This window comes from Ictalurus punctatus, chromosome 13, assembly GCF_001660625.3.
Source record: "Ictalurus punctatus breed USDA103 chromosome 13, Coco_2.0, whole genome shotgun sequence".
Taxonomy (NCBI): domain Eukaryota; kingdom Metazoa; phylum Chordata; class Actinopteri; order Siluriformes; family Ictaluridae; genus Ictalurus; species Ictalurus punctatus.
In genome coordinates, this window is record NC_030428.2 from 20320323 (window position 1) to 20347393 (window position 27071).

The 27071-nt window shown below is 40.8% G+C and overlaps 1 protein-coding gene across 1 annotated transcript; it reads right to left on the bottom strand.

The window, feature by feature from the left end:
- Positions 1–14691: 14691 nt before the first annotated feature.
- calm2b (calmodulin 2b, (phosphorylase kinase, delta)) lies at positions 14692–19212 on the bottom strand. The gene is made up of 6 exons (XM_017484371.3): positions 19073–19212; positions 17503–17533; positions 15941–16084; positions 15681–15787; positions 15461–15596; positions 14692–15355 (listed from the first exon to the last, which is right to left on the bottom strand). Exons 1-6 carry the CDS (start codon positions 19073–19075, stop codon positions 15327–15329), a joined length of 450 nt encoding a protein of 149 aa, XP_017339860.1. The 5' UTR covers positions 19076–19212; the 3' UTR covers positions 14692–15326.
- Between the last annotated feature and the right edge of the window lie 7859 nt (positions 19213–27071).

Sequence of the window (27071 nt, forward strand, 5' to 3'; positions counted from 1 at the left end):
AAAAATATGTGGGTGCAACACACAGAACATGGACATGCCCTAAATTTCATCACCATGGACTTAATTTCTGGAGTCCTCATTTATAGGATCTACATCACTAATCTGAATTCATTAGAATATTTGACTCAACTACAGATTCTGTTCTCAAGAGGAATCTAAGAGAGGATATTTTGGTCTCCTTTCCCTTCATTTCTTCACCTCACAACTCTTTCTAAAGATGCTGAAAAGTGTGTGTCTCTGGGGGGGTTATCGGGGGACACACACACTATTATCCTACTCATTTGGCTGTTGATTTTTCTTTCAGCCTGATTTCCAGTTTGAATATCCATGTGAAAGTCAAATAAACTCCCAAGTCATTTACAATAATTGGATTTTTCGGCTTGTTTGCTAAGTCATTGTTTATTTGAATACATATCTTGGGGAGTTTTAGAAAAGGTTGAATTAAGGTCAGAGAGATTTCAGGGGATTTAATTCTCAATAGGGTGTGTGCATGGGTAATGCGCTGGTCTCAGTGAAGGAGTTTAACTTAGAGACAATATGGGTATTTTAATCATAGACATGAGCCTATATTAGAGAACAGACACGTATCACAAAGTCCGAGTCATTCGGACGGATCAGAGGATTATCCAAGACCTGGACACAGATACTGAAGAGGTCGCTGAGCTCTTCCTCAATGCTTTCATGACTCCTGCATATTGCGCAAAGAAGCACATTGTTTTCTACAACATAACTGTCACCAACCTTGAGACGGTACGGAAGCAGGAGCGGGAGGCGGGTGAACAGAGTAGGATCGGGAAGTTCCGGAAGCATAGTCGTAGAGTCAGCAAGGGTCAAGTGATCGGGCGAACAATACAAATGGGGATATCCAGAAAGCGTAGTCGAGACAAGAAGCGAGGGTCGAGAATTATAAGCAACAACGAACTAGATAAGCTTGGTAACGCAGCAAACTAAGCTACTGAGCGTATACTTCGCGTAGATTCTGGGTGGATGTCTTCCCTAAGTACTGGTGTGTGTGTGTGTGTGATTGGTGCCAGGTGTGTCTGATCAGAACTCCGGGGATGGTGAGCGCATGCGTGCCTGAGAAGTGAGTATTGCATCTTGGGAATTTGAGTTCTAATCGGACCGAGCTGTGACAGAACCCCCCCCCCCCCCCCCCCCCCCCAAAGGGCTCACTCCGGGAGCAGAGTTCTTTCTTGGCCTCCCCCGGGGTCGTGGGCCTGGGAGATGAGGATGAGTGACATGAAAGTCCTTGGTGAGCTGTGGATCCAGTATATCCTGCTTGGGAACCCAGCACTGTTCCTCAGGTCCGTAACCTTCCCACTCGACCAAATACTCCAGCTTGCCCCTCCTGCGTCTAGATTTGAGGATGTTCCTGACGCGGTAAGCCGGTTGTCCATCAATCTCCAGAGGTTTCGGAGGAGTTTCAGATGGTACTTCGGTGGCTAGAGGACCGTTAACAACAGGTTTGAGTTGTGATACGTGGAATGAAGGGGAGATGCGGCTGTGTCGTGTCAGTTCCAGACGGTAGGTGACTTCATTGACCCGCTTGAGGATCTTGAATGGTCCAGTATATCGTGGCGCTAGTTTTTTACAGCCGTGAGCTTGTCTCAAGTCTTTTGTGGACAACCATACCCGATCGCCTGGTTGGTAGTTAGGGTGTTCTTTGCGGCGGCGATCTGCTTTGTGTTTGTACGTGTCTGTCGTCTCCTTCAGGCGTCGATGGGTGTCAGCCCATACACGCTCACTACGTTTGAACCAGTGGTCAACGGCCGGAGCTGCGGTGGGGGTTGCGTTCCACGGGAACAGAGGGGGTTGGTAACCGAGCACGCACTGGAAGGGGGTGAGATTGGTAGCCGAATGGCGTAGTGAGTTCTGGGCGTACTCGGCCCATGGCAAGAACTTGCTCCAATCCTCTGGGTTGTTGGCACAAAAGGTGCGGAGGAATCGTCCCAGTTCCTGATTGACTCGTTCGGCTTGCCCATTGGCTTAGGGGTGATAACCGGAGGTGAGATTCACTGTCACTCCCATCTTCGTCATGAAGCTGGACCACACTCTGGAGGTAAACTGCGGGCCCCTGTCACTGACAATTTCCTCCGGAATGCCGTAATACCTGAACACATGCTGGAATAGAAGTTCAGCTGTCCTGAATGCAGTGGGGAGAGCGGGTAAGGGAATGAAGCGTACGGACTTGGAGAACCGGTCCACTGCGACTAGAATTGTGGTATCTCCTTGGGATCTAGGCAGGTCTGTTACGAAATCTACAGATACGTGTGACCATGGACGTTCGGGGATAGGTAAGGGCTTGAGCCTCCCGGCGGGGAGGGTCCGGGGTACTTTACTCTGTGCGCACGATGAACAGGATTTCACCACCTTGTGTATGTCTCCTATCATATTGGGCCACCAGTACTTCTCTTCCAGGAGATGGTGTGTGCGTTGTGTTCCAGGATGTCCCGTACCGAGTACCGTGTGTGCCCAGATGATGAGTTCTTGGCGGTACTCTTCAGGTACGAAGAGTTTGTCAGCTAAATAGTACCACTTTACAGGTACTTGGGACTGGGGAATCTGCTCTAGTTCCGCATCCAGCTCCCACTCTAGTGCACTGATAACACATGAAGGACGAATGATGTACTCCTCCTGCTCATTGACCCGTTCTGTCTGATCAAGACGAGACAGAGCATCCGCCTTTGTGTTCTTGGACCCGGGTCTGTAGGATAACGTGAATTAAAATCTAGTGAAGAATAGGGCCCATCGGGCCTGGTGGGGTGTGAGTCGCTTTGCAGTGCGAAGGTACTCCAGGTTCTTATGGTCCATGAAGATGACAAATGGATGTGTAGCCCCCTCTAACCAGTGTCTCCACTCTTCCAGCGCTAACTTAACTGCCAAGAGTTCCCGATTCCCCACATCGTAGTTTCTCTCGGCTGGGGAAAGCTTTCGCGAGAAGAAGGCCACCGGGTGAAGTTTTGGCTTTTCTCCAAATCGTTGGGACAGAATGGCTCCTACCCCGGTTTCTGATGCGTCCACCTCCACTATAAACGGTCTGCATGGGTCTGGATGTTTGATGAGGGGTGCAGTGGTGAAGGCCTTCTTGAGCTTGTTGAAGGCGGATTGGGCAGTGGAATTCCATGCCAGACGTTTGGGTCTCCCCTTTAGCAGGGATGTGAGGGGGTTGGCGACGGCACTGAAATTCCTGATAAATCTCCTGTAGAAGTTTGCAAACCCCAGAAACCTCTGTAGTTCCTTGATGGTCGTGGGTGTGGGCCAGCTTACTACCGCCTGGACCTTTTCTTGGTCCATGGAGATTCCCTCGGGGCTGATGACGTAGCCCAGAAACGTGATGGTGGTTTTATGGAATTCACACTTCTCTGCTTTCACATATAGCTGGTGACGGAGCAGTCGCTGTAGCACTTGGCGAACGTGGTGAACATGTTCTTCCCGGGAGTCAGAGTATATCAGTATGTCGTCGATGTAGGCGATCACATGGCGTCCCAGCATGTCACGTAACACATCGTTAATTAAACATTGGAAGACCGAGGGGGCGTTAGAAAGCCCATACGGCATGACCTGATACTCGTAGTGGCCTGAAGTTGTGCTGAACCCAGTCTTCCATTCATCTCCCTCTCGGATCCGGACCAGGTTGTATGCACTGCGCAAGTCCAGTTTCGTGAAAATGGTGGCCGTGCGCAATTGTTCCAGAGCGGCTGGTACTAGAGGGAGTGGGTAGCGGTACTTGACGCAACATTGGTTTAGTCCTCGGAAGTCGATGCACGGTCGTAAACCTCCTCCTTTCTTCTCCACGAAGAAAAATCCCGCGGATGCTGGAGAAGTGGATGGTCGTATATACCCTTGGTGCAACGCCTCCTGAATGTACTCTTCCATGGCCTTTTGCTCAGTGATCGTTAACGGGTAGACCCTCCCTCGTGGTGGTGTAGTGCCTGGGAGCAAATCAATAGCGCAGTCGTAATCACGGTGGGGAGGTAGTCCGCTCGCCTTCTTCCTACTGAATACCTCTATGAGGTCGTGGTAAACACTGGGGATCTGAACGTTATCTGCCTTATCTGGGCTTTCAATGGAGGTGGATGCTACGGAGATCACCGGGACTTGAAGACAGTGAGAAATGCAGTGAGCTGACCAGCGCGTGATTTCCCTTTGGTTCCATGAAATTTGGGGATTGTGATGTTCGAGCCAAGGGAGACCGAGAACCACTGGGTGTCGAGCCGTCACTATGACATGGAACGTGATCTTCTCCTGATGAAGGGCGCTGGTTCGGAGGTTAACAGGTTTGGTGCAGTGGGTGATTATGCCCTCTCCTATGGGGGCCCCATCAATGGCTTGGACTCGGCGGGGGGTGCAGAGAGGATGAACGGGGATATTATATTGGTGTACGGTCTCTTGGCTAATGAAATTCCCCGCCGCTCCCGAGTCAATCAGTGCTTCTAAAACACAAGAAACCCTTGAGTAACCCACTATAACGGGCAATACGAAGGCAGACTGAACAGAGTGCTGGGTAATGGGTTCGGAACTCACCCCTGCCTGAAGTGGTCTGGCAGTTTTGGCTTCCCCTCGGGTAGAGCCCTGTTTGAGAGGGCATTGTGGCACGAAGTGGCCCCTCTCACCACAGTAGAAACAACGGTGTTCACGGCGCCGTCGTTCTCGTTCCTGCGTGCTCACCCGAGTCTGTCCTAACTGCATGGGTTCACTAGAGTGCTCAGGTGTCAGTGCTTCCGCCTCACCACGTCCGGGGCGGCGGCTACGTAGTAGACGATCCAGGCGGATAGCTACGCTGATGAGTGAGTCAAGGGTCAAAAGGTCATCGCGGCAAGCCAGCTCCGTTAAGATGTCAGCATTTAATCCCCGGCGAAACATGGCTTTTAGAGCGGGTTGATTCCATCCGCTCCAGGCGGCGACAGTGCGAAATTCGAGGACGTAATCCGCCACACTCCGTGATCCCTGCGCCATGGACAATAAGTCCTCCCCAGTCTCCCGGCCGTCTGGAGAGTGATCGAATACCGCGCGGAAGCGTGACGTCAGCTGCACAAACGTGCTGATATGGTTCCCTTCCTGTTCCCATTCCGCGGTAGCCCAGAGGAGAGCTTTCCTGGTTAAAAGTTCCATGAAGTGGATGATCTTCTGACTCTCCGTCATGTCTGGGTACGTGGAAAAAAACAGGGAGCACTGGAATAAAAAACCCCGGCAGCGTGCGGGATCTCCATCATACTTCTCCGGCGCTGGAGTGGGAGGGAAGCGTGGGGTCGGCACCGTAGCAGGCTGCGCAGCTTGATTTAACCGAGCTACCTGCTCAGTTAGGTAGGTGAGACGTTGATCATGTTCGCTAAGCATCCGGCCATGTCCCTCGATGGCGTTCGGCCAGCGATTTCCCGCTGCCTCCATTAATAGGCGAAGTATTCTGTCACCAACCTTGAGACGGTACGGAAGCAGGAGCGGGAGGCGGGTAAACAGAGTAGGATCGGGAAGTTCCGGAAGCGTAGTCGTAGAGTCAGCAAGGGTCAAGCGATCGGGCGAACAATACAAATGGGGATATCCAGAAAGCGTAGTCGAGACAAGAAGCGAGGGTCGAGGATTATAAGCAACAACGAACTAGATAAGCTTGGTAACGCAGCAAACTAAGCTACTGAGCGTATACTTCGCGTAGATTCTGGGTGGATGTCTTCCCTAAGTACTAGTGTGTGTGTGTGTGTGATTGGTGCCAGGTGTGTCTGATCAGAACTCCGGGGATGGTGAGCGCATGCGTGCCTGAGAAGTGAGTATTGCATCTTGGGAATTTGAGTTCTGATCGGACCGAGCTGTGACAATAACTTTCTATTCAATTATGATGCAGAGCCAAGTGCTCAAGTGCAGTCCACTTTGCACTGTCCAAGCAGTTTAGGAACTAACAGCATGGAGATCCACTCCGTGCAGATCCAGATAAAGATAAACGAACACTTAATGCCAAATTACAGTGCTGTGAAAAAGTATTTGCCCTGATTTTCTTCTGTTTTTGTGTATATCTCATACTAAATTATTTCAGAAATAAATCAAAATCTATGATAAAACAAAGGTAACCTGAGTAAACACAAAATACAGTTTTTAAATAATAATGTTATTTATTGAAGCAAAAAAGTTATCCAATACCAACTAGGCCTGTGTGAAAATGTATTTACCCCCTTAGTTAGTTACAAATTCCCCAAATCTGTGAAACTACATTCATAATGGGGTTCAGCTGGAATAGATGCAACCAGACCTGATTACTGCAAACCCTGTTCAATCAAATCAACACTTAAATAGAACTTTTTCAACAGCATGAAGTTGGTTAAAAGGTCTTACCCAGTATCACACTATGCCAAAATTGAAAGAAATTCCAGAAATGATGAGGAAGAAGGTGATTGAAATACATCAGTCTGGGAAGGGTTACACAGCTATTTCAATGGCTCTGGGTTTCCAGAGGACCACAGTAAGAGCCATTATCTCCAAATGGAAAAAGAAACTCAGCACAGTAGTGAACCTACCCAGAAGTGGCTGACCTTCCAAAATTCCTCCAAGAGCACAGCAACTACTCATCCAGGAAGTCACAAAAGAACAACATCGAAGGACCTACAGGCCTCTCTTGCATCAACAAAGGTCACTGTTCCCGACTCTACTATCAGAAAGACATTGAGGAAAAATGGCATCCATGGAAGAGTGGCGAGGTGAAAACCACTGCTAACCCAGAAGAACATTAAGGCTCGTCTGAATTTTGGCAAAACACACCTTGATGATCCTCAAACCTTTTGTGAGAATGTTCTGTGTACTGATGAGTCAAAATTGGAACTGTTTGCATGACAGGGTGAAAGACTGATGAAAGACTGCCAGTTATCGGACGCGTTTGGTTGCAACTATTGCTGCTAAAGGTGGCACAACCAGATTTTAAGTTTAATGGAACAATTTGTTTTTCACATGGGTGAAAAAGGAATCAGGTGTTGGATAACTTTTTGTTGTTTCAATAAAATAAATAAATAAAAACTGTATTATGTACTCATCCATCCATTTTCTATACCACTTATCCTACAGGGTTGCAGGGAACCTGGAGCCTATCCCAGGGGGCATGGGGCACAAGGCGGGGGACACCCTGGATAGGGTGCCAATCACACACACGTTCATGTCATTGGACTGGGGGAGGAAACCAGAGTACCCAGAGGAAGCCTCCACAGCATGGGGAGAACAAACTCCTCACACACAGGGCCGCAGCAGGAATCAAACCCCCAACTCTGGAGGTGTGAGGCGCATGTAATAACCACTAAACCACTGGATGGCCAAAAGCCACTTCTACTTGACTCAGTGTTTGTTTGTTTGTTTGTTTGTTTGTTTGTTTGTTTATTTTTTTAAAAAACCTTCACTTTAGACTTAGAAATGATGCTGCAATGGAAATCAGGAGTGCTAATTTAATCAGAAATCTTTCATCATTGCCAGCCATATTCAGGGGAGGGTCAAAAAGTAAATGTGCAAATGCTCACCTATTAAACGTTGTGTACATTGGTAAATGTTGAGGTACAGTTTAAAATTCTTTACTCAAGTTAAAGCTAAAGCTAATAGTTAGCTGTCTCAATAAAAACTAGTTACAAATACATTCATTCAATTTCAATAGTCGCTTTAGCCTGGTTAATGCCGCAGTGGATCCAGAGCTAATCCCGGCAACACTGGGCTCAAGTTGGGAGCGTTCACCCCGGATGGGATGCCAGTCCACTTCAGGGCACCATTCACATGCCCATTCACACCCAGTCAACCTACCTGAATGTTTGTGGACAGTGGGGGAAACCCGAGAACCTGGAGGAAACCCATGCAAACACAGGGAGGGCTACAAATAAAAAATAGAAATTGTAGCTAATGACAGATAATGTTTAAATTTGAAGTGAGAGATATTAGGTCACAAGTTTTAATATTTTATATTTACAGGAGAATTTGACAATATGTAGAATATGTAGAAACTCGAAAAAAAAGAAAAAAAAGAAATATATTTAAATATGTAAATGTAAAATGTAGGAATTTACAAATAAACACTCCTCTGTTCCTGTCACATCTGTTAGAGTTTAGATTTATTAAGAATTTTAATCTATCCTTGCTTAAAGCCATCTTGCAAAGGTGAGCATTAGACACAATTATAGAGGATCTGTAGTGAGAAAAAGTAGATATTTTGCTTTAGAAAAGTACTTGATAACTGTACTTAAATGCAGTAATGAAGTACTCTGTTTTTCACCCCACCTCTGTTCATTGAATAATTCTTCTAATACATCACACAGATGATAAAAGTAACTGTAGTCACTGTTTGTATATTATATCAATTTTCATTTGTGGAAATAAACAGTAAACTAACAACACAAAGTCCTTACTGAACACTACAGAATTCCCATTGGTCCTATCTATCTCTAAAATTGGAATGTGCTTCGGGTTTTTCCCACGGTTATCATGAGAGATGCACCATTTATAAACCCCCAAAGAGTTCACACAGTGAAAGATGGCTTGGAGCCCTTATGTGTTGTTTCATGCCCTTTATACCATGGTCTGAATACACGATTCTGATTGGCTGGAAGGTGTGTTCAAACCGTATAATGCACAGGTAATTCCAGTCAGTTTAGTCACTGTTCTAGATTAATGTGCTGCCTATAAACAACTGTAACCATAGTAACATACAGTAGTTAAACTCACAAGCAGGCACAGACGCAGGTTATTCTCTCTCTCACTCACACACACACCCACACCCACAAACCTCTCTCTCTCTCTCTCTCTCTCTCTCTCTCTCTCTCTCTCTCTCTATGTCTTATAACTATTTATTATAATTCATTCAAATAAATGTAATCTTATCACACTACTTTATCTCTTACTGATTTAGAGGGGGCATAATTCTAGATCTGAAAGCCCGTATACAAAATAACCGTTATTTTTATCCTTTCAGTCAAAATTTGCACTGCAAACATCATTGACAGCTTTAACATGTCTATGCTGGCAAGTGACCATGGTATAACCGGGATAATCCACAGCTGGGTGTGCATTACATGATTTTAATGCACTCCGCTGAGGCAACTTTGCCTCCATGCCATGCATTAAAATCAAAGCACACCTAGTCGTGGATTATCCCTTACTGAATCCAGGTCTTCAAAATATTAATCACTCAAACTAAGTTATTCACTGAATGTTGGTTTACCTGGTTAAATAGTGAAATCATCCCATACATAGGTACATCTGTTAGTATGGCACATGGCGATGCAGCATCAAACAGTACATTTAAGTCAACAATTGCTTTAAAAGGGTAAACTGAAAAGGGGGGCGTGGTTGCTTACTACATAGCTCTTTAGCATGTTTGTCTCACACCTCCGGGGCTGGGGGTTTGAATCTTGCCTCTACCCTGTGTGCACCGAGCTTGCATGTTCTCCCCATGCCTTGGGGGGTCCTACATGCATTGTAGGCTGATTGGCATTTCCAAATTGTCTGTAGTGTGTGCACAATTGGGCCCTGTGATGGATTGGGACCCTGTCCAGGGTGTTCCCTGGAATAGGCTCCAGGCTCTCCCGTGACCCTGTGTAGGATAAGTGATATGGAAAATGGATGGGATGGATGGGTAAACTAAGAAACATCATATGTATCTTCTTCTAAACAGATCTTCAAAATGGAATTATGTCTGCATGAATAATATTTATGAAGTAATTGGCTGAGCTAGTCATCACTGATCATAATGTCTCACTGCCATAGTGGATCTATTAGAGAGGATGCAACCATTAGTGAGAGGAGGCAGAGTAGCCACTCCACCAAACAGCTGATGAATGACTAAATGGATTAATGCGAGCGTGATTACATTATGATGGGCACAGCATACCAAGGAAACATTACAACTCGATATCAAACCTTTCCGTCATACATTTCAAATCAAATTCACTGACTTTCACAAACATTACATTTCATAGCTCATACAGGGTTTTTTTGTGCTGGTACCTGGGCCATTGTATAAGCTTAGGAAATGTTTTAGAATGCATAATCCAATTTTTGGCATGAATTATCTTTGCTAAGGCATACCACATTTTATGTTTTCCCATTCCATATACTTATATATCCAAACATTAGATCAATTCGTTTCACTCTGTGGACAATGATGGATAATTTTTTGATTTTATTCAAGGCACCTGAACATCTTGAAAAGTGCAACAAAGTTGTCAGCTCATTATAGTATCTTACTGTATATTTAGTCAACCCATAGACTATAGAGAAAAGGTCATGTGTGGATTGTACTATGGGCCGTATTGGTGCCATTACAACAGCATACAGAGATGCCTCCTCTGGGGAAGACCTGTCTCAAAATATCAAAGGGGTGAATGATATTGATTGATTTCAATCACCATAAACAGCACACAAGTGTGGATGCATCAAAAAACTAATTGCTCATATTTTTTTATACTTATTCCACAGCAATTACCTACAGTATGTTATAGTAATAATGAGGTTTTATTACCTGATATTTCGCACCTTTTTTACTGACTGTGTCAAAGTCCCAGCCCTTCAGAGAGGCTATAAAAAAAAATTCAACTGGAAAAATGTCATAACAGCTCCACTCATCAGTGGCCATGGGCTGAGAAGTATTTTAGTATAGTTGAATAAGTACCCCAAGTAGCCTACAACTGAATTTCCTCACTAAAAGCCTCATCCAGGAAGAGTGAATGAACAACTGAAGTAGAGAGCTCAATGAATGGTTTGAGGAGGATGAAAGTGATGTAAATCAAAATGTTATGGCCTTCCCAGTCACAATATCTCAACCCAATTGGACATCTATGGAATAATTTGGACTGACATATTTGAACTGTGCTTTCCATCATCAAAATATCAACTGAAAATATCAACTATTTTCTGGAAGAATGGCATTCATCCATGTAGTATAATAGCAGGTGCAGTGAAGCTGTTCTGGTGGCTCATGGTGGTTCAGCTACCTTACAAAGATAATTTATATTGCCCCCCCCCGTGCCCCCCATATTTTATCACCCATCTGTAGATTTGGAAGGCCTTTCCATGCATTACAGCATCAGGAAATGAGACCTGTACTATACCTCTGAGTTTTTCATTGCTATTTTATACACATATCTTGTAGTATCTTATAGCTACTGAAACTGAGGTATGTATTAGAGGGGGGAAAAAATCATCTTCTGAAGCTAACCATCAGGTTTTAGAAGCTGACTGAGGGTAGTGATATGGCCAAGCCCTGCCTTTCCAACATGTACAGACAGGAATGCAAAAATGGTGACTTGTGCACAAAAAACCACAGTGCACATGTGAACTACTCACACTTCTCTATGCTTGTGGTTTCGTTTAGTTAGTTTACATTCACTCTGCACTCAGTAGTCCTGAGACATAGGCACTTATAATCCCAGCCCCTAACATTTCCATTCCTGAAAAGAGCCTTTTGTGCAATAGAAAACGCTCTCCCACTGGTTTCAGATCCCTGTGGGTAAAATTCTTGCCATGTCACTTCACAAACCCCCACCTTTTCACACACTCTTTCATTCTGCTTCACACTCTCCCCATTTCCTGTACCGACTGCACAGACAGCTCAGAAGATAGCTCTTATGTTCGAAAAACTCTCATGAGTGCTGCCTCCAGGAGCTGAACTTTGTGATATTCTAATTGCTTTCCACTATTTTCAGCAGCCCCCACCCCCCACCCCCCACCAGCATGTCCCAGAGCCATGCAGGCAGAAATAGCACACATTGCTTCTATCTATCTATGCCTTTCTAGAAAGACGAAAGAGTCACCAGTAAGAAAGCAGATTACGCAGTTCTCTGACCCAACCACGTCCCACGCCAGGCCACCCACAGCCAGACACCTACTAAAGATTGATGGGGAAGCCTCTAAAATTGCACTTCAGTTAAAATCATGTAAATTCTTACAGCATTAAGAGTATTACAGTATATGTAATTCTGGTGAGCAACTTGCAGCAGCATAAGACTTCATGTACATGTGGCACCCAACCCTTTTAGTAGGAGGGGGCAGTACCGGGCAGGAGGTGTTAATTTAGTCACATGCTGTTAAGCCTATCCAGCAAAGCCTTTAGTATCGTAATCAGCTGTGGAAGTGGCTGGCAAGCATAATCTTGTAAATATATTTATTTATTTATTTTTAAACGGTTGCTCCATTACCAAATGGTTACTTGGACGAAACCGTGACCTGTCCAAAAGGTATGCCAAGCAAACAGCAGGCCATTAATCAATGGTGAACCAACTGATTTGACATTTATCCATTTGGCAAACATTTTATCCAAAGTGTCTTACAACCAAGCAAGCCAAAAGGTTGTGGGTTTATATCCCAGGACTGTTGAATGTAGGTTTTTCAAGCAAGACTCTTAACCCTCACCCACTAGGATTATGTAATTTATTCCACAGGTTCCCAACTCTGGTCCCAGAGAACCCTTTGGTCCACAAAATGCAGTATTTTCCCTGCTCTAACACACTCAATTCAAGGACTGTTAAATAATTGAAATAGTTAACTGGTTGAATCATGTGTGTTGGGAGAAAGGAAAAACTAAAATTTGCAGGACGGGGGGTGGGGGGGTGGGACAGGGGACGGGGAACCTGTGCTTTAGTCCAAGCAATTGAGGATTAAGAGCCTTGCTTAGATGCCCCTTTTCCAAATGAATCTTTGAGAGTTTGTGGATTTAATCCCACAACCTTTTAATTATTTGCTCAGAATCGTAACAGCAGAGCCTCATCTGACCCACCTTCAATTTCCATTTTCTAGGTTTCCTAACACTGGTCTGTATTCAGGTGAAAGGAGAAGTATTTGTGCTTTTAAGATGAAGCTATCTTTGGTACCAACAACCAAACTGTAAACCAGGCATGACATGCTACTTCAAGCGATCATCAAGCACAGTAATGAAAAATAACAGCCACAAGAGGGCACAGAGGCCCATTAGACACCCTCGTTCATTTATCATAGCAACAACAGGAGTAGCTGGGGGCTCAGGAACGTGCACACACACACATCCATCAGCAGCATGTGATAATGGCCCAAGCGATTACGAAACCATGTGCGGAGATGGTGGACAGCCAGGGAGAAAGATGATCTTATTGTCAGTGTGGCAGGGGGCCACGCGTAAGGCAACTGACACATTCCGGGAAAGGCACGTGTTGTGTCCTTGAGGCATGATACAGATAATCAGCATTTTTTTGGAGATCAACAGCCAGCATATCTGACCAGAACTTTGTCAGAGATGAGGATGCATTTCCATTATGAGGAAAATTGAAGAGATTGACACAAGCCAGCTTTGCTCAATATAATTCGGTCCATTTTGCATCTTATGTACAACCCTTTGTGCGACTTCCCTAACCGTGTGAAAGCCTGCCTTAAACATTGATTTTATCTCTCAACCTCTTAAAGCAGCACTTGCATAAGCACAGCATAGCTATTATTTCTTCCATCAAACACCCCTCCAACAGGGAGAAAATTAGACATTTCCTCTGAGAGCTTGTCATTTTTGTGAACCGCTACTAGCCTTTTATTTTCCTCCCCTCACTTCACATGGGGATGTAAAGAGAAAACTATGACTGCCCTAGACTCCCAAGGGCAATAACAAGTTTTACTGCAGGGCAGTTATGTTTCTGGAACTTGACTAAAGCATGACAACTACCTACTGGCTATTGATAGCCAGACTTTCAGTAAAGTCACCTAGCTCCATGACTTCCAAAACACTGATGGTAACCGTCACCTCCAGCTGGTAAGGCAGTACAATTAATACTCAGAAATGGGTTTCTAAAATAAGCAACACATTTTTTTTCCTCCTCCAGAGCCCATAGATACAAGATGTCCTCCATGCAATTTTCGGATGATCCTTTAGCACTTGCAAGAAAAAAAACAAAAAACACTGACCATCTATAGGACTGGAATTTACGGTTGCTAGGAAACTTGAAACAAATATACCAGAGTGCCTGATCCACGACTTATGGAAGTGAGAAGCATGGATATTTTGCTTAATATTGTGGATTATTTAGACCTGATTAGACCCCATAATACCATTCATATTTATTTGATTTGTGAACAACTCTTGAATTCAACATCACCTATGCTTGATTATTCCAAAAAGCCTTGTCAACCAGCACCACCTATCCACATTAACAATGACACTCAGACGACGTGTTTGCCTTTCGGCCTTCCAGCCTCCGGCCTTTTGTACATCCAACACAGTGAACTGTGGCTGCTTTTCAACAGCCCCTTTTAAGGAAATGGCAGTGCTCCGATAGACATCAAGCTAAGCTGAGGGAAAACATCCACGTGATGAGAGAGCAAGCATGCAGTGGATGGAAACATTTAGAATTAAAAAGATAGTCTCCCTGAAATAGCTTAAATTTTAAACAGTACCAGAAGTAGCTCTAGCTGAACTGATGTTCTTTAAATTTAAAAAAATAAAACAAAACCCTACATGAGTTTTTGTGGGATTGTATATACAAGCAGAAAACACTCACAATTCCAGGTTATTTTGTCCTAAAGTGTAGATCTGACCTGACCCATACAAATTGCATTGGAATAAAATGGGGATTCCATCTAAATTGTCATAAATTATTTTGCTGGAAAAGTCATATTGACCAAGTGGCCATAGTTACTTTAAACATCTTTAACTTTTTAAAAAAATAAACTGCAGTCCTAGCTCGGTTGAACAGAAGACATCTTTTATCAAATGGGCAAAAGGCATTTGGGATTAATTGTTAATTTTATTGGAAAACAAATATACAACTTGGAATGGATTCTTTGAGGCATGTCTGTGCCATAAGCAGTTAACAAAGAAGAAGTGACTAATTATAAAGCATAGTAATAACGAGAGAACAGAAATACAAAAAGACTATAGTGTACGAGTACCTGCTGATAAACCCGTTAGTATTTAATTCACTGATGTTGCAATAGTGCAATGTTGAAGATTTTCTTCCACTTTTAGATGTAGTCCACTGACCATGCAGAGCAGTTCCTCAAAAACATAGGAAAGAGGGAAAGAGGAATTGGAGTCATTTGGACTCCGCTCATGAGGTGACGGGCAAGCAGACTGAGAAAAAGGAAAAAAAAAGAAAAAAGAAAAAAAAAAAAGAAAAAAGAAAAAACAAGCACAAAAAGTGCCAACCAAACTGTCTGCCTTATACCCATCACCTGGTCCTGTGACAGCCCACTAGATGAAAATGTTAACAATTACCAAGTGCGGAAAGGGGCAAAACAAAAAGAAAATTACACATGCAGTTCCTTTGGACAGCAGAAGATGGGGATAATTAAAATGAAACATTTTACATAGATTAAAAAGAAAAGGCAAAGTTTTATACAAGAAATTCTGTACAAGGATTTCACTTCGCTGTCATCATCTGTACAAATTCTGTGGAGAGAGAGAGAGAGAGAAAAGGGTTTTGTTGTTTTCTTACTTCAGCATTATACTTTACAGACTTTAATGCTTTTCAAAAGCCAGACCTGGCATCCATACCTTCATAATTAACCTGGCCATCACCATCAATATCTGCTTCTCTGATCATTTCATCGACCTCCTCGTCTGTTAACTTCTCCCCCAAGTTGGTCATGACATGACGCAGCTCAGCAGCACTGATGTATCCATTTCCATCCTGAACACATACAGGCAATTAAGCAATGGGGACAGAAATAAGGGGCATACACACTTATACTGACAAAATGAGCAGATAGGATACCTTGTCAAATACTCTGAAAGCTTCCCTGATCTCCTCCTCACTGTCTGTGTCTTTCATCTTCCTTGCCATCATGGTCAGGAACTCTGGAAAGTCTATTGTTCCATTACCTGAGCAAATCACAGCAGAGAAACACATTAAATTGCACCAAGTCATATGCAAACCATCATACTGTGTTTTTGTAATTAGCGGTTCAGATATGGACTTAAACATTCCCATAACTCAGAAACAATATTTATACACATAAAATAATATATATTCACCATCTGCATCCACTTCATTGATCATATCCTGAAGTTCAGCTTCCGTTGGGTTCTGCCCAAGAGAACGCATCACTGTACCAAGCTCTTTAGTGGTAATGGTGCCATCGCCATCTTTGTCGAATAGTGAGAAGGCCTCTTTGAATTCTGTCAGGAGACAAGCATGGATTAACATATATATGGCATTAATGTGCTCAGATTGGCATCACAGTTCATATTATTCCTGTAATTTTCTATAAAAACTAAAACTCTTAGTTGGTCTTCCATTATGGGTTTTGTGGAAATAAACTCAATAAGCAATTAAAGGACACAGAATGCAAAATTTGAGTTCGTAGCATCATTGCTATTCCACAGTTGTTTATAGTGGGTACAACATACCACCATTGGTTAAATCCTAGATCTCATCTTCACAGTTGAAACTTACTGTTAAGAAAAAGGTCTACAACCAAATCACTGCAGCCTTTTCCACACAAAAAGGCTGAAAGTCATCGTGCTGGCAATCTGATCAACTTGAATCTTTTCAGACAGTTGTATTCATGGCTGTTACCAAGACACAGTAACCAACAATGCCTTGATTGAACTGTCTAGAGCAGGAGGGTGCTGTGATAGACGCACAAACAAACTACAGCCATGGCAACGCTAGCCCACGCCAACAAGTCTAAGGCCAAGCTAATGACACTGCCTTCTGCATGAGGATGGTGAGATCAGCAAAAGGCCTACAGGTTACCAAAGGGGAATTTTTTTACATGCCTCTGGGAAAAGCGACCCCAGGATCATCTCAGTTAAGCGTTGCGATATAGTAATATATATATAATACATATGTAATGTAGGCAAGCGCAGAAGCAGTACAGGAGAAGTGGGTGCGAGTACAAGAGCTCTGCATCCAAACAAGCACTCCATTATATAGGTGGGATCTTTCAGAAAACTGTAAAACCACAGCAACCCTGGTGAATATTTCCAAAGCAGGTTTCAATTAATTTATTTATATATACACATATATATATATAAAAATTAATTGTTTATAATATATATATATAAAAATTAATTGTTTATAATATATATATATATATATATATATATATATATATATATATATATATATATATATATATATATATATATATATATATATATATATATATATATATATACACATACACACACACACAGCACAAAAATAAAACCCTTAGGTCAACTAAAGCATACCATGCAAACACAGGCAGCATAACCCAAACCACAACTAGTCACTTAGATCAAGATTTAATCTAAATGTTCTACAAACTTTTTATTTAATGAATAAAGTATTTGTTACCACACATTTCCAAACGCCTACAGACATTTCTTTAATGACCCTTGAGAGGAAGTGATCTCACTTCAGTTGGCCAACTCACAGACACACTCAGTTAGCCAACACAAGCTTGTCTACAAACCCACCTTAAAAGGCAACAAGAGAGATGATAATCTAACAGCATACGAGTTGTTGGCAGGACTGCAAGAGACCATGCAACGAGAAGTGCGCAAAGAAAGAATAAACTAGGCACAAAAAAGTATGTTTATGACCTTACCAGCAATCTGCTCTTCTGTCAGTTGATCAGCCTGCGAGTGAAAAATGGACAAAAATCAAGGAAAGGCATTCAAGTTGTTGTGTATAAGCATTCCAGCATTACAAAAGAAAGACAAGCTCTTTTAACACCAATGCAGACTGCACTTTTTAAGAATCCCTTCAATAAAGCCCACAATCTCCCCTCCTTCATTTCCACAACAGCAATGAGGGTGTACAAATTCCTGTAATTCAAGCTTGTTGACAGAGGAAACAATCACTTTACAGGTTGATGCAGCACTAGGCCTTCCCTATAACACGCAAGCAAAGCCAGATGGGACAAGATAACATCCTGAACCTTGTGCAGAGGCAAACCCTGTAGCTTACTACACAGGTGGCTGGGTGTGCCAATTCCCCCTGAAACAAGCACTTAGCTGTTAAGGTCTGTTGAACATCTAATTCAGCATTGACAGCCAACACGGCCACAATGCCAACGCCACAATAAAGGACATACGAGAAGCTTTTTATGGCATGTGTGGACCAGTTAGGACAACGAATTAATGTTCAGGAGTGGCCCGTGTAAATTACAAGGTTATTTCCCTTCCTTTGTAGGGAAAAATAAATACGGGGGTGGGGGGGTGGGGTGTTAATGATCCTGCAGCTTTTAAAAGATTATAATGTGCACCATGAAATAGTCTACATTTGTGTGGGGAAAATACTGACTAGACCATTGTCACTCTTTTCTTTCTAAAAGAGTATAACACATTTAATTATGAAACCTATTTGTTTATGTAGGTTGTTACAGGTCATTAAACTAGTCACCGTGTCTGAGTATGAACACTATCTGACCAGAAAGCACCTGTCCTGGACATGTTTTAAAGACATTTAGTTACACACGTGGCTTAAAACCGGTATACTTTACCAATTCTACCCCCAAGTATTAAAAGTTAACTGTATTACTACCTACTATTACTATCTGCTGATAGGGAGTGAGATTGATAACACTTTATCTGAAGAGAAGAAAATGAAAGTATTCACAATGAAATCATTGGCGCTTTTAATCTCCAGGAAGAAGGCGGGAAGGTCGGTAACGCCGTATATGTTCAGTTAGAGAGCGGTTAACTAGCTATACAAGCATTAAACAACTTCAATATCTGAATAATTTAAAACAGCATTTATATACTTAATCCCAGCCAGGTTTAAAAATAATAATAAACCAGAAAGCAATGCTCGTTAAACAGTATTGTATCCTGGCTAACTCACCTAGCTGCCAGGCTAGCTACTAAACTATCCAAACGATGTGACTAAATCAAACTAATAAACGCGGATATGCCCCTGTAAACATTTTAAGTATTAACAATTTGTAGCTCGGAGACTAAGTTGTACGTTAATAGCGCCCATTACTCCTCCAGTAAGCGACATACATAACGCAGGCAGCTAAATGGCGAATTATTACAGTAATGCCGTCTTTTCATTACAGCGACTATTGTACTTGTGAAATGCGAACCGTATACATATTCTAAATAAAATAAAAAATAATAATAACAATAATAATAATAATAATAAAGGAGCTAATTAATTTAAAATGTACTCACCATTTTCCTATATTTGCTCGCGTTCTGCCCTGCAAGAACACCTCTCAAATGGTGAACAGAAAACTCGGCACAGCGCAGACCCGCCTTGACGGTTGTACATAAACCGCCTCCCCTGTACGTGTGTCCATCCGCCGGCTTATCTGCATTCTGGCGAAGAGCCTGTCACAAATACTGAAATACAACAAGCTCAACCCGAGAGTAATTTAAAAGCTTATTTATAACTATAGATATCAGAAGTGAAACAAGTTCAATATTTGCTCTATTAACGGAACTATTCGTTAAAACACAGAGGAACTATCTGGTTGCGGAGTATTACTTCTTGTGATGCGGTCGTGCGGAAGTTTCTGATTGGCTCGTTTGTACCTGCAATGCGTCACTCCTTTGGTCACACACAGCAGCGTTTAACCAGTCATAAATGTCAGCTCAAACCGGTGGACTCAAATCACCTGAACCCAGCCAGACACTAGTGTGAATAGGTTGACTCACAAGGAGAAATAGGCTTTTTTGTGTTTTTGTGCAAGGGATTTTAATGGTTTTATCTTTAATCTTGAGTCTATCTTCTAATTCCTTTACTTACTTTTGAGAATAACATCCCCATATCAGAGCAGAACATTTTTTTTATTATTACAGTGCAAGTTCTCTAGCTGGAAGTTGGCCCATATAGTGTGAAACATTAGCCTGGTAGATTAGTCCAGACTAATTCACTGTAAGGCTGTAATGAAAATGGCATCGGTTCTTGTTATAAATACTCAAATAGATGACTGACAAATAAAACCCATACTGTGTGTGTGTGTGTGTGTGTGTGTGTGTGTGTGTGTGTGTGTGTGTAGTGTCAGATTTGCCCACACTTAACTGTCCCAGATCACTCATGGCATATTTAAATGCTAGAGTATATAACACTGTTAAGAGAATTCAAATTAGGCCTGCTTAAAATAGTTCAGACTAATTTTCTAGGCTTCTTCACTGTGGTTCATTCGTAGTGGCATCGGGAACAGGTAATGACATAAACATGGGGCGGGTTCAGGTTTATGGGACATTTTTGTTTTTATAGTGTCCCCCATCCCCCACCCCCCATCTCCCCCCACTGCATTAGTATAAGACTCACTGTATGAGATTTTAGCTTTGAGTCATAGCATTCAGCCTAAACCTGCACAGACTACCTTGGACAGGTAAATAGTTCCCCTTCCAGAGCTTGTAAAATGTTTTGGAGTTTGTGAATCACTCTGTTTGTGTCCAAAACACAAGCACAGTGTTCCTGCTTCCTTTGAGGTGTGTGTGTGAGTTTCCATTTGTGAATAAAATTCCATGCTGAGAAATTTGTGAAGTTAAAATACTCCAGTCCCTGTCCTGTTATGTTCTTCCTTTGTTGTCTACAATGTAGTATTTCCTTTAACTAGCCACATATATTCTTTAAACTATCATGAATGGTAATAGTGCAGCAGGGTATTTCACAGCTCTGGTATAAGATCTAGAAACTATAAAGGGCATTCGAAGAAGACAGGCAATCTCAAAAATAATTACAATGTTTGCTGATTAGACACATAGCTAAAGGCACAGTATATGTTTTCAGTTAGTTAAAATTTATAATCACTAAACATGCAAGAATATTGTGGGTTGAAATGCCCAGCAGCAGCACCAACAAAAAGATATTAGATATCTAAGCCATCAAATCAATTGCACTATGACTGTTATTGTGCACTAATAAAATGTGAAGAGGAATGGGCCTGTTAATATCACATAGCTAATAATAGTTCATAAATGTGGGCCAGCATCCAAGACAAGGGCTACTTCTAGTCTTAAACAAAAAAAATAAGATTCTTCCAAATAAGAATTCCTTCTGAGAGCATAACATACTAAGAATTTTGTTCAGGAATCAAGCCTGAAAAAAACTTCACGCAACTGTCCCTTCTTTGCTTTTCTTTTCAGATCATAATGCTTTTGTTGTTGTCTTTTGAAAATGATAAGTCTACAAAATGTGTTATTTATTTATTTATTTATTTAATTTTAGTTAAAAAGAAGTTTAAAAATTAGCCCTATTGGTGTGACCATACACTGCACATACTGTAATTGTTTAAGATTTGAGTATCACTTTATGCAACAAGTTAAAACAATTACAGAACATGTATATCTGTATGAAGACTTTCATGTAGTCATGTTTTCTTTTACTAATACGGAATTATCACTAGATATCCATATATATTATCTAATATCATTAATTAAATGTCTGAAGCCTGCAACATTCAGTTAAATATATGAGGTCTGGATTTTCACTTATTTCTGAATCAACAGTCTAGAAAGTTGAAGTGTAATGATATTGCCTAGAATTGCTCCAAAAATCAAAGTAACAAGATACTGATCTCTGCTGTCAATGGGTAATTGAGAACATCATAAGTTATCTGAGACCAGGATAAGCGATAATCACATGTCTAAAGAGTCCTGGACCACTCAGAGGTTTACCTGTAGTGAGAGCCATGAAACTGAAGACCTATTCATTCGTAATGCACATTGAGGCCTTCAAATGCACTGCAACACTGGGATCACATTTCCCACTTTGTGTGTACAATACAGATGCACGTACATTATGCACCTGTGTACGGGCACACACACGTATAAAAATAACTTACTCAAGTGTTCCCCTTGTTGAATCATATTGTTTCGTATTCAGTCTTTTTCTGTAACTTACAGTATTGACTGATATATTGAATAAATAAACATCAAAGAAAGCAGTGTTGCTTGCTGGAATATAATATGGCAGCAGAGTAATTGTAGGGTTAAACTGCCTGCAGCCATCAGGCTAAACCTGATTAACAAAGATTTAATCCATGTGGACTATATGCTCTCTCAATTTATAGTCAGAATGATAATTGAAAAAGTGATGACAATATGAACAGTGTTATCCAGATGCCTCCTGGTAAAAGCAACCTTCATTTGAAATCAGTGAGAAAAGACATTACAAATCTAATTATGAATGGTTAAACAATTAATGCATTATAATTAATTTATAAATATTGTATTATGGAAATGTAATTATTACACCTACATTGTTTTTTCTGTATAACTGTAAATACTGTAAAACCAATACATCACAACATACATCGTTAAAGTATTTGAGTTCATTTCTGTGCATAATATTAAAGCTGACTGTTACATACCATACAAACCTTTGAGCCTAATATCTATATACATTTTTAAAAATACTTAACACTGTTTCAACAGTGGAGATTTTGCCAAAAAAAAAAAAATCAATTTGGACTATTGCAAGTAACAGGGATTGAAATGAAATTATTAAAATGTTAAGTGCTAGATAACATGGTAAAATCAATGGTCCCATTTTTTACATATACAAACTATATGCGAAACATACATCGGAAGAACAGTGTGTTCTATGTATCCAACACAGTGTACTGTAATTTAAGAACAGCTCAGGCTTCGGCTGTGCATACTGGGCAACATCAATATTTCAGCAAGTATTTAGCAGAAGCTATCTACCATAGCCAATCTGTGCCAACTAATTAAGGCCAACTGAAAATGAATGCAGACTTCTTACTGACACAACTGTATATGTGATACACTATAAATACAAAATAGCAGAATAACCTCTCAACGTCACATACTGTAGTGCTATTTTAGTTTAATGTAATCTTAAATACTGTAACCAGTGTAGTATTCCTGGCAACTGAAAATGTAAGTCATATTTCTTTCATATAGTTATGAGCTTTATTTAGAGATAAACACAGACATTCCTAGTGGCATAGTAAAAGATAAGTGATAGGCACTATTTATTAAGCCTAGAGATTTGTAATAGAACCCAATCACACAAGGTTTATTTGCCACATATGACTAGTAAAAGTATACATGCAGTAGAGTTCTTACTTGACAGAGGTCCTCTGAGCACTCTTTTTTTTTCTTCAACACTGTCTATAGCACCAGTTCTCAAAGTAGGGGCAGGGGATCCCAAGGGGTCTGTGCAGAATAGTCAGGGAGTCCGTATTCTTTTAAAATTTTGTTACAGTGGTCTAACATTGTACAACACATCATTACCAAATTATATTTTGAGTTCAGAGTTATTAGCCTGTTTGACTGGTCACTTGAACTGTATAGATTTAGCAAGTAGATTTTTAAATAATATCAGGAATGAAAAACGATATGGATTCAATTAATAACCAAGATATTATTGAACACAATTAATTAATGAGTCTATATTTAAAGAGTTGGATTATGTTAAAAAACAAAAAAAACAAACAACATCTGTGCTCAGGGGGTCCATGGAATTTATTTCACAATTAAAGGGGTCCTATTACAAACAGTCGCTCCATACAGTATGGTCTACATATACAGAATAAGCAAAAATGTAGTGACATAGCCAAAAGCAGAACGTTATGAATGGCATTTAAAATGCAATGGAGGTTCAATAAGCCATCCAAGTAAATATATTTGCCTACAGTATATGTAGTATATAAAGTTAATGTATACATTCGTTAAACACAATAGTATGAAATAAAATATGTATAGACAATATAAACAATACGCACTGAACATTTGACGAACATTTGTCACACAAATCACTGCTTACAGTACACATAATAAATACATAATAGTGACCTACTGTATTTGTAGATATACAGTATATATATATATATATATATATATATATATATATATATATATATATATATATATATATATATATATATATATAGGGTACACATAGGGTACATATAGTATATTTAATATAATCAAGCATATAGATTTAAATATGCATATATGTACATCTAATTTCCAATATTATATATTCTGTGTGTGTGCTTGCATTTCATGAAACTGGATTTCTGAGTTAGGTGGTTTAATTAAGACTAAAGACAAAACTGTCCAATAGGAATATTTCAACAGTCATCTAAATGATGATTAGATCTCTTGCTGCAGCTGACAGTGCATTAATGGTAGCTATACCGCCACTCAGGACTGATCTACAGTTGGTGCAGTGCTTAGTGCTTGCGGCTAGTAATTTCTGCCCAGAGGCTGATGATTTAATCCCCTGCAGAGGCTCAAAGCTCTGCCCTGTCATGAGCAGCAGTCTGATCATTGCATCCGAACCCCTGTTTCTGGCCATGCTCCATGACTCTGCAGCAGACCACCTGACTGCACCACTAGCACCCGATTGAATGCAGGCCACCTGATGGTGCAAGGGCTCTGCAGAGTGAACACACACTCACAGGCCTGTCAAACATCAGAGACAGTGAGTGTTGACTGCACTGCAACATGCACTGACAACCCTGCAAAGTGGATGAGATTTTGTCAAGGACCAATTAAATGTTACACCGGGTTTTACCCAACCATACTTGAAGGATAGGACATCATCCATAAACATGAAATCTAGGATAAATAATTAACTTAATCCTTTTTTTGTGTGCTCTGAACACATCCCTGACATGTCACATCCTTACTTGCCATAAAGATAATGTGAACAAGATTACACATGCTGATGACAAAAAGGAAGAGATAAGAGATCCCGAGGGTCTTGTAAGACTATAAAAATGAACATATGTAATTAAAAAAATGTGAAGCACAGAAGTGTGAAAGAAAGCTACTGAAGGATAGAAGAAGGAAAACCTGACAGATGTGATAATGATTTAGAAGAGCCCTGCTCTGTATTTTATTCCATATTTACAGCTTTAGTAGCTCTGAGGTAGCACAGATGGACACCTGCTCTTGCTGTGTGTAGTGTGTGGGTGATAGTGTGTACAGTGTCCAAATCCTACAGTGTAGTGGAGAAGCTTTCCACCCCCTACCTCGTCACTCTCTGGCCAGTATTTCGGCACTGATGCTTCACTCAGCAAAACTGAAATGGAGTTTGCTCTAGCTGTCTATCTATCACGTCCCTGCAGAGTTGGAGCCAATATTCATTCCAGTCTCACCAGCACAGATCTGACACCAAGTGATTCTGTCTGGTTACTGCAGGTTCTTCACTTCTGGCTCAGAAAAACCTAACTCACTTTACTTAAGTTAATCATGTCTAGCATTTCCTAGTGCTGTTTGATTCATGATGGAGTTAAAATGTAGTTTAAATGTGTCTTTCTTTGGGGTCAACATTTTCAAATGTTGTGTTACGTTACACTATGTTACATTATGTTATGTAATTGACCTACTGGATTATAAGGCAACTAAGTTCACACAACCCTATGTTCCAGTGTAGTTCAACCTAATCTCTATGTAGCACATCTGTACACTCTTCAGTTGTCCTTCTTGGGGAATTTTAAAGGGTACAAAACTAATTCCATATCAGAAAGGATTAAGAAGCTTAAATTATCAAATATCTGCGATGGATTGGCACCCTGTCCAGGGTGTACCCCGTCTTGTGCCCGATGCTCCCTGGGATAGGCTCCAGGTTCCCCGTGACCCTGAAAAGGATAAGTGGTATAAAAGATGGATGGATGGATGGAATTATCAAATATACTCCTAAAAAACACTTATTCTAAGAATGTTGTATATACAGTATATATGATTACCAATGAAAAATTTCAACACATTTACTTGTATAGAGCTGAAAACATGCTAATTTTAAATTCACTAATAATTGAAGTCTGGGGGTAACTGTGAACCTCCATCAATAAAAGTTTTGTGTGTGTGTGAAACTGTTTTAATGAATTTGACACAGTCACAAGTTTTTCCTCATTAAGATCTACACATGTATAATGCGTCCTTGTAGAGATTTGACTTTTTGTTGTATGTTTATGGGTCTAAAATGACTGTAATTGCTTTGGTAAGCCATTGTATGGTGACACATTCTCTTATATCTGCCTCATACTATAGACCTATTGTTAATGAGTTATACTAGTGGTTTTAAATATTTACTTAACTTAATAAACTTAATTTAACTATTACCTCTAGATTTCTATTATAACTGAGTTTAAAATTAACTTGGTTTATTTTTCTGAGTACAGGGAAATATATGTCTGTTGTATATTTTTTGTAATAATCACACTTACTGTAAACTATAGATCCATGGGTAGAGATTGGGTTGAAAATGGTGAAGTACTCCATTTAACTGGATTAAGTTTTCTCTAACAATCTTAGTTTTAGGCAGAATCTGTTCTCAGTATGTGTTTCAAAAGATACAGATCCAATCACAGTGTGTGTCATATCACAAGCCAGAAGCAAATAATGTATCGTTCAGATGTTAAATCTCTTGCAGGATACATTAGGCTTTTGGATTATATACTCTGCTCTATTACACTCTGAAATCATCTGCATATCCAGCTCAACCCTGGATTATGACCACTAATGAAATATAGACAGTAATTCCAGGGCCAAATGTCACCGACTGACTGACACAAAGGCAGATGCTATTACTTAGCACAAATAAGGAGTGTATGTGGAAATGCTGTGCAGGAACATGTTCACATGTAATGGTGAGCACAGGACATGTATAGCCTGTACTAAATGGATCATGTTGAGAAACATAATACTCAGACACTCTCTTTTGTTCATTTGCAACCCTGTTTTGCCTGTTCAGCCTGTAAATGCAGTACTGCTGCTATAATTATGCCCAACAAACTGAAAACTGCTCTTCTGTGATTCTCACAACTCTAAAATGATGCATGCACTTGATCTAAAGGCCATAGTAAAAGCTGAATTGATCAACCCTGTAATTACAGTCTCACACAGAATAGATAGTTGTGTTAATCTCAGGGACAGAACAAATAATCATTATTAAATGTGCCTTCACTGATCTGTAATTAACTTTTCTGATGAAAAACAACCATTACACACGAGTTTAAGCCTGAACAAATGTGTGTATGATCAGAGAACAATTTTAAAGCAGAGCTTTATGAGCATTTAAAAGGCGTAGAAAAGGCTATATAAAACTCATAAATACCCAGAAGTACATTGCATGAGACAGTACATGGTAATGTAATAGTATACCAATATCCATTATACTGGATGATACATTATGTTTAAATCAATGTAGAGGATAGATGATAGCCATCTGTTGTGAATT